The 8,842-nt window shown below is 32.8% G+C and overlaps 1 protein-coding gene across 1 annotated transcript in view; it reads right to left on the reverse strand.

Moving 5' to 3' along the window:
- Positions 1–5,020, reverse strand: part of LOC111680389 — a 200,674-nt gene extending 195,654 nt beyond the window's left edge. Inside the window, exon 1 of the mRNA XM_046953779.1 lies at positions 4,676–5,020. Within this exon, the coding sequence (XP_046809735.1) occupies positions 4,676–4,879 (204 nt within the window). The 5' untranslated portion in view covers positions 4,880–5,020. The remainder of the gene's footprint in view (positions 1–4,675) is intronic.
- Between the last annotated feature and the right edge of the window lie 3,822 nt (positions 5,021–8,842).

Here is an 8,842-nt window from a genome sequence, read left to right on the forward strand (position 1 = left end):
GATGACTTGAGCACGGGATTAGATGATATGAAAGACTTTATACAACGATCACAATTTTTGGTAGAGATAGAGAGAGAAGGGCACGCTAACAGAGAGCATTTTGTTTCTCAAATAAAGATGCAAAACCGAACGTTATTAACCCAACACTCTTGCAAATGGGGTGCGGAATTAGTTTCGAAAATTGGCTACAGCGTGCGGTCTTAGTCCAATTAGGGCACACCGGCTTTATTAAAGCGTAATTATAACAATTCTAACTCACGCTCCAATAGTCTAGTGAACTTCTTTAAAGAAGTGGATAGTCAAGCAAGTAGTATGAAGAGCACTGCGTCACAAAATTCGTAGATTTTTTTTCAATCGAAACTTCGATTCGGTTTTTATCTTTATACGAATTAACAAAAAACACTTAAAAGACACGACATATTGGGTATATTGGACAATTATATACAAATTGTTGTTCGATCGGAAACACAAACTTACGGAAACTGTAAGACATTGTTGCCAGATAGAAAATCATGAAACAATGGAGCAAAATACAGCGTGAATCTTTTTGTTACACTGTTGGCTGTAAACTGGGAGAAAACACGCTTCTAGGGATTTACATCGATTTATTATCTGTGCTATCACGTATATATGTAAAATGGATAAATATGACTCCAACAGATGTAAAATTATGGAATTATTACCTGATAAGTTAAAAATTTAGAACCGTAAAGTACCATAGTACCGTACCGTAAAGTACGGAATACTTTCCTAGTGCAAAGCTCTGAGTCATATATATCGGCAGTAAAAGGACTATTATAAAGGGAAAGAAACTTGCAGAAAGCAGGTCTTTCTTTTAACGCAACGAAAGCTGAATTAAAACACAGGCGAGAGAAACTAAATGAGTTTCTTGGAATAATAGGAGTGAAAAAAAATCAAACCGAAACGAAAGTAGAACAAGAACATTAATAAGTCTAAAGTTATTATGATGTAACGTCTTCTTACAAATTTGGACAAAGAAATTAAGAAAAATGTTAAGCTGAAAGGGATAGTGAAACATTTTCGTTTATTATCCGCAACTTGGGAGTGTCGTTGTGTCAGATATTACATCTCTAATGAAAGTGCAGGATGGAAAATTCTAAAAAACTACATTCAAAACACTGAACTTCGGAACATTATACGATATTGGATACAATATTTGGAAGATGAGATTATTATAATGTAACTTCTTCTTACAAATTGGAACAAAGGAATTTGATGAATGTAAAGCTGAAAGGTACAGTGAAACATTTTCGTTTATTATCGGCAACTTGGGAGCGACGTTAAGCCAGATATTACATCCCTTATGAAAGTGCAGAATGGAAAATTCTAAAAAACTACATCCAAAATATTGAGTTTCGGAACCTCGGACAATATTGGATATAATATTTGAAAGATAAGGTTATTATATTGTAAAGTCTTCTTACAAATTTGTATATAGGCATTCAGATGAATGTAGAGCTAAAAGGGACAGTGAAACATTTTCGGTTATTATCGGCAACTTGGGAGCGTTGTTATGTCAGATATTACATCCCTCATGAAAGCGCGGGATGGAAAATTCTAAAAAACTACATTAAAAACACTTTCGGAACATTAGACGATATTAGATATAATATTTGGAAGACGAGGTTACAAATATGGACAAAGGAATTTGAAGAATGTAAAGCTGAAAGGGACAGTGAAACATTTTCGGTTATTATCAGCAATTTGAGAGCGACGTTAAGCCAGATATTACATTCATTATGAAAGATGGAGAATTCTTTAAAACTACGTCCAAAATACTGAGTTTCAGAAGATTGAACGACATTGGATATAATATTAAGAAGATCAAGCTCAGAGAGTTTTTATTGGGTTACAGCCCTAATTTATATGTACAACTACTGGATTTTTATAAATCAACTTTTTAATCATCATAATAAGAAACTTAATTTTCTTATATTTTCACTTTTATTTAGTTTAACTTTAATTATGTAAAACAAAATAAATATGAGAAATTCATGGAATACATACAACACACTACGTGACATTGTCGCAAAAAAAACTAAAGTGAACATTTAATTTAACGTATTATTATGTTTAAATAATAGTATTTTTTGGAAGTTTTTACTTGAGATATATATAACATGATTGTTGTTATTGTATTGCCAGCAATTCAAGCCAGAACCCTGAAAACTGAAAAAAACGAGCAACAACACAAAAATGTCAACAAGAAGATTCTTTAGAATACTTGTTGTATACTAAATAAATTAAATTTAAAAATTTTAACTTGTTGACAAATTCACATGTGCAATAGCGTTTTTTTTTTCATTTGGAATTTTTGCACATTTTATACGTTCTTTCGGTTACATCATAGTTGGTGTAAAAGCAAATCTTTAAAACGAGAGTAGTTGAGACGTGAAAGAAGTTTTTTTTTTTTTTGATATCTTTAACCTAGATTATAATTGGAAATACCAAAAAATATATTCAACAATCATGCTTTATCATGCTGGAGGCGTGTTAACGGTATGTGTATGCAAAGGAATCAATGTGTTTAACGAAACCAGTCTAAAGTTCTAAAGTCTTAGCTCATGCAAAAAATCTTCTCCCAAGCATTGGACAAAACAAAAAATGTGTTCTTAATAAATAAGAAAGTATAGTCGGGCATGGCCGAACATATAATACCCTACACCATGAGTATATTTTAAAAATTCTTACTTTTTATAAAGAAACTTTTATGTTGAATATTATTCCAAAATATTCAAGCAATTTATTGATAAAAAAAAACTAAAATTTCTAAATAGGTCATATATGGGCCGATTCTCGGTAAATTTTGGGAAAAGGATATATTTTTAAATAACACTTAGTTTTGTTGAGTTTCATTGCGATACAAATGGTTACAAGTCAATTTTAAACGTTAAAGACATTTTTTGAAGGGGGTTTGTATAGGGGCTAGGGTCAAATAAGGGCCGATCCTTACGAAAATCTGCAGTGTCATTTATACTTATGTAAAACTTATTTGTGCCAATTTTTAGAGAGATAATAGAATATTTGACGTAATTATGGCATAAAAAGTTCAAATCGGGAGGTACGGTTGTATGGGGGCTAGGTGAAATAATGGACCGATTTCAACCATTTTCTCTGTGCCGAAAACATGCTTGGTCCAAATTTCATCAAATTATCTTGAAAATTGCGGCCTGTACCTTGCGCACAAGATTTACATGGACAGCCAGCCAGCCGGACAGACGGACGGACATGTCTTAATCGACTCAAAAAATGATTCAGAATCGATCGGTATACTTTAAGGTGGGTATTAGACCAATATTTTTGGATGTTACAAATATCAGCACAAACGTATAATACCCCCCCACTATAGTGGTGTAGGATATAAAAAAAAACTCTGAATAACTCCCATAAGTGAAATGAGAGAAAAACATAAGAAAATATCTAGAACCGGCTCTGTCACGATGTCAGATGAAAACAGAACATTAAATTAAACCCCCTGCAGGAATCTATTACTACACGTATCACTCTAATTTAGTAGACATTGAAAACCGTGATCCTACCGTCTTCCTAAACGCAAATCTTACTTCCAGTTAGAGTCCGTGTTTTAAATGTAAGACCGCATTTGGACAGTAAAAGAGAAATCCCTTTTGATGCATTAAAAAAACATAGACCAGAGAATCCAATAGGGCAACTTGATATAATGGCAAGGTGAGTAGGACGAATTTACTAAATCCTTGGCTAGTATGAAGCAATCTTTGTTGATAGGCAGGAATACGCGCAAAATTATACAAATTTGGATTCAGAAAGGATTCAGACGAGCATAGAGCATCAGACGGGCATATCCAGATATTAAATGCTTTAGGTAAGACTGCCAAGGCACCGGGTTTCTGAACATTGAACGGGAATTAAATGAAGTTAAGGCAAAACAAAATTGGACGAAAGGATTCAAACGAGCGTAGAGCATCTGGAAACTTTCTAAGCGATGTTATTCCAGATATTAAAAAGCGATGCTAATCCACATATTAAATCCTCTAGGAGCATTTATAAGAAAATTCTGAACATTGAACGAGAATTTTATAAAATGGGGGCACCACAGGTTGGCATCTGATGTTTCAAACTAAACTAATGATCGAAGACAATCGTTCACTGATCATGAGAACTCTAAAGGTCCTGTTAAGCGTCCTTCTTAAATAGAATCAGTCTTCTGAATTCTAAATGAATCATTTTAAACATTTTAAAACAATTCAACTAAAGTTTATATTGATTTATAGTTCAAACATGAATTCAGAATTCAAAAAGAATGATTCTATTTAAGAAGGACTCTTAACAGGACCTTTAGAGTTCTCATGATCAGTGAACGATTGTCTTCGATCATTAGTTTAGGTTGACATCTAATGTTATACTACTTTCAATCTAAACTAATGATCGAAGACAATCGTTCACTGATCATGAGAACTCTAAAGGTCCTGTTAAAAGTACTTCAGTCCTCTGAATTCATGTTTGAACTATAAATCAATATAGACTCTAGTTGGAACATTTTAAAATATTCCAAACTAAAGTCTTGTCCAATATTTTATATACAAAACCAAAAACTTTTTCACTTAGGTTCAAAGATTTCCAAATCACTAATAAAAAGCCTGGACTTAAACTATGAAAAAAATATGCCTTTACTTACCTTCATGCCATAACCATTTTCATCCTTGCGTACGGTCAATGTTAAATATTGGAAATTTTTCAGCGATTCACCAGCAATAGGCGTCGATATCTGTATCTGCGGGCGACGTGAATTAGCCGACATATTTGCACTATTACGCTGAGCATTACCATTCGAGGCACTTAAACCGACACCGCCACCACTATTACCACTACCACCAGCCATTATATTATTGTTGTTGCTTGGATTACTGCTAAAAATACTAACATTATTATTGGTCAAAGGCGAAGTGGGTGTTGGATTAAGAGATTTTCCTTTATTCTGATAACCCAAAGGAAGTGGTGGTGTCTGTGGTGGTATACCCGATATCGGTGGTGGTTGAAAGTTATTATAGCTCAGGGTACTGGCCAACGAAGGAGAACGTGGTATTTTTGATTTTGAAGCTTTAGAAGAGGATTTCGTTTTTGAATTTTTAGAATTTACAGCAGTTGTTTTTTGTTTTGGTGGCGGTAATTCCGGTGGCAAATCCAAATTATTATTGTTATTGATAAAAGCTGCTGATGCTGCTGCTGCAGTTGTTGGTATATGTGTTGTTGCAGTTGATGTACCAGCAATAATGTTATTGTTATTATTGACAATATTTTGGTTGTCGTTTTGGCTGTTATAGAGTAATGATTGATTATTGGTTGTTGATTCTTCTGGTAAATCTTGAACTTCGTCATATTCATGTTCATCAGTACCAAAATCAATCAATCTGCAATGAAATGAAAATATAAAATAATTATATTATTAATAACAAATAAAATAAACACAAGATTTTACATTCAGAATATAAAAATTTAAAGAATTTAAAAAATTCCATATTCCACACGCTTGCTTTTCGCTTCGTAAATGCCAATTACCGTCTTTGACTTCTGCAAGCTGTCAATAAAGTTGTTTTGTGGTTTTCATTGTGTGTGTGTATGTATTTCGTACATCATTAATAATATAAGACAGAAACCACCACACACTGTATATGGATGTTACGTTGCATACAATTCAATATTCCTGACCATACCACCATCAAGCAAATAACCACTACATCATTATCATCATCAATTCTTCACACCTTTTGAAATGTTTTAATAATTGCTGCTTAACAAAGAAAAAAAGTCATAAATTTATGCATGATTTTGGAAATTTTCAAGGATTTTTGTTGTCATGACAACTGATCTCTCTCTCTCCCGTTCTCTGCGAAACGGAAATTGTTTATGAACTGAAAGTTCAAATTCTTTTTTAAACTTTAAAGTTTGCGATGGTCAAAGGCAGTTATATATTTTGAAATAAATTCCAAGTGGATATTCATAGTTCTCTAGAACTCTTAATAAAGTCTTTTAAAAGGTGTCCAATTTTATTTGTATAAATGAAAATTCTTTTGAAATTTCTATTGAAATCGAATACCACAATTTGGTCAAATGCCACAGGCGATAATTGGAAATGGTGAAATTGTTGCAAAAGATCTTAGATGAAACGACAATGCACCGTAGCGAGTACTATGAGAAGAGTAAATAATTCAAATTCTTCTTCCAAAAGATAAAGACGATAAAAATTTTTACACAGTTTTAGTTCAGGTATAGTTCAGTTCAAGTTCAGTTCTAGTTTAGTTCTAGTTCAGTTCTAGTTCAGATCTAGTTCTGTTCTAGTTCTGTTCTAGTTCTGTTCTAGTTCTGTTCTAGTTCTGTTCTAGTTCTGTTCTAGTTCTGTTCTAGTTCTGTTCTAGTTCTGTTCTAGTTCTGTTCTAGTTCTGTTCTAGTTCTGTTCTAGTTCTGTTCTAGTTCTGTTCTAGTTCTGTTCTAGTTCTGTTCTAGTTCTGTTCTAGTTCTGTTCTAGTTCTGTTCTAGTTCTGTTCTAGTTCTGTTCTAGTTCTGTTCTAGTTCTGTTCTAGTTCTGTTCTAGTTCTGTTCTAGTTCTGTTCTAGTTCTGTTCTAGTTCTGTTCTAGTTCTGTTCTAGTTCTGTTCTAGTTCTGTTCTAGTTCTGTTCTAGTTCTGTTCTAGTTGTGTTCTAGTTCAGTTCTAGTTCAGTTCTAGTTCAGTTCTAGTTCAGTTCTAGTTCAGTTCTAGTTCAGTTCTAGTTCAGTTCTAGTTCAGTTCTAGTTCAGTTCTTGTTCTGTTCTTTTTTCACAGTTTTAGTTCAGGTATAGTTAGTTCAAGTTCTAGTTCAGTTCTAGTTCAGTTCTAGTTCAGTTCTAGTTCAGTTCTAGTTCAGTTCTAGTTCTGTTCTAGTTCTGTTCTAGTTCTGTTCTAGTTCTGTTCTAGTTCTGTTCTAGTTCTGTTCTAGTTCTGTTCTAGTTCTGTTCTAGTTCTGTTCTAGTTCTGTTCTAGTTCTGTTCTAGTTCTGTTCTAGTTCTGTTCTAGTTCTGTTCTAGTTCTGTTCTAGTTCTGTTCTAGTTCTGTTCTAGTTCAGTTCTAGTTCTGTTCTAGTTCTGTTCTAGTTCTGTTCTAGTTCTGTTCTAGTTCTGTTCTAGTTCTGTTCTAGTTCTGTTCTAGTTCTGTTCTAGTTCTGTTCTAGTTCTGTTCTAGTTCTGTTCTAGTTCTGTTCTAGTTCTGTTCTAGTTCTGTTCTAGTTCTGTTTCTAGTTTGTTCTGTTCTAGTTCTGTTCTAGTTCTGTTCTAGTTCTGTTCTAGTTCTGTTCTAGTTCTGTTCTAGTTCTGTTCTAGTTCTGTTCTAGTTCTGTTCTAGTTCTGTTCTAGTTCTGTTTTAGTTCTGTTCTAGTTCTGTTCTAGTTCTGTTCTAGTTCTGTTCTAGTTCTGTTCTAGTTCTGTTCTAGTTCTGTTCTAGTTCTGTTCTAGTTCTGTTCTAGTTCTGTTCTAGTTCTGTTCTAGTTCTGTTCTAGTTCTGTTCTAGTTCTGTTCTAGTTCTGTTCTAGTTCTGTTCTAGTTCTGTTCTAGTTCTGTTCTAGTTCTGTTCTAGTTCTGTTCTAGTTCTGTTTTAGTTCTAGTTCTGTTCTAATTCTGTTCTAGTTCTGTTCTAGTTCTGTTCTAGTTCAATTCAACTTCAGTTTCTGTTCAGTTCTATTTCAATTCTATTTCAGTTCTTTTTCACTTCTATTTCTGTTCTAGTTCTTTAAATCAAACATTTAATTGAATTAAACAAACGTTTCTATTACAATTTAAAAATGATTTCATTCATTTGCCATATTTGGATTATTACTAGTTTTTTTATTTTTTTTTTTTCTAACAATTTAGATTTTTTAAATATTAAAAATTTTAAATATTCATAACTGCTTTAAAAGCCGACAACAAATACGACGACGTCCACGTCGACGACGATGTCAAAAAACTTTTGACACTTGCATGTTTCAATATAATTTTATTATTAAAAGTTTTTTGTTCGTATTTCTTCCATTACACCATGTTCAATAATATACGGACGTGTTTAGAGTAAATAGTATGGAACATCATCATATGACTGTTTTTAGGCATTCACTATAATACGGGCAGGGGGTAAACGTTTTAAAATATTTATTTTTGTTTAGTTGTTGCTAATAATACAATTAATATTTATGGGTTTCTGGTTGTTAATACAAATGAAAGTAATATAAAAATAACAATTACTTTAAAAAAAGAATAATAATAATTCCGTTAACTGTAGTTTTACAGTTCGATTTAACGTGCCTAATTAATTTTTCTAATTTGAAACGTTACTTTTTTAGATTCTTTTAGGTTAGGTTAAGGTTCGAGGAATACGATATTTTTTTTATTATTATTCTCTTAACAGATTCCACGTATTTCTCACAATTAAATATTTAACATTTTCATCATTCTACTTCAGTTCTAGTGAATCAACTAGAATATTGTAGATTATTCTCTCTACAGTTCCAGTTCTAGTTCAGTTCTAGTTCAGTTCTAGTTCAGTTCTAGTTCAGTTCTAGTTCAGTTCTAGTTCAGTTCTAGTTCAGTTCTAGTTCAGTTCTAGTTCAGTTCTAGTTCAGTTCTAGTTCAGTTCTAGTTCAGTTCTAGTTCAGTTCTAGTTCAGTTCTAGTTCAGTTCTAGTTCAGTTCTAGTTTCAGTTCTAGTTCAGTTCTAGTTCAGTTCTAGTTCAGTTCTAGTTCAGTTCTAGTTCAGTTCTAGTTCAGTTCTAGTTCAGTTCTAGTTCAGTTCTAGTTCAGTTCTAGTTCAGTTCTAGTTCAGTTCTAGTTCAGTTCTAGTT

The sequence above is a fragment of the Lucilia cuprina genome, chromosome 6 (genome assembly GCF_022045245.1).
Source record: "Lucilia cuprina isolate Lc7/37 chromosome 6, ASM2204524v1, whole genome shotgun sequence".
NCBI lineage: Eukaryota > Metazoa > Arthropoda > Insecta > Diptera > Calliphoridae > Lucilia > Lucilia cuprina.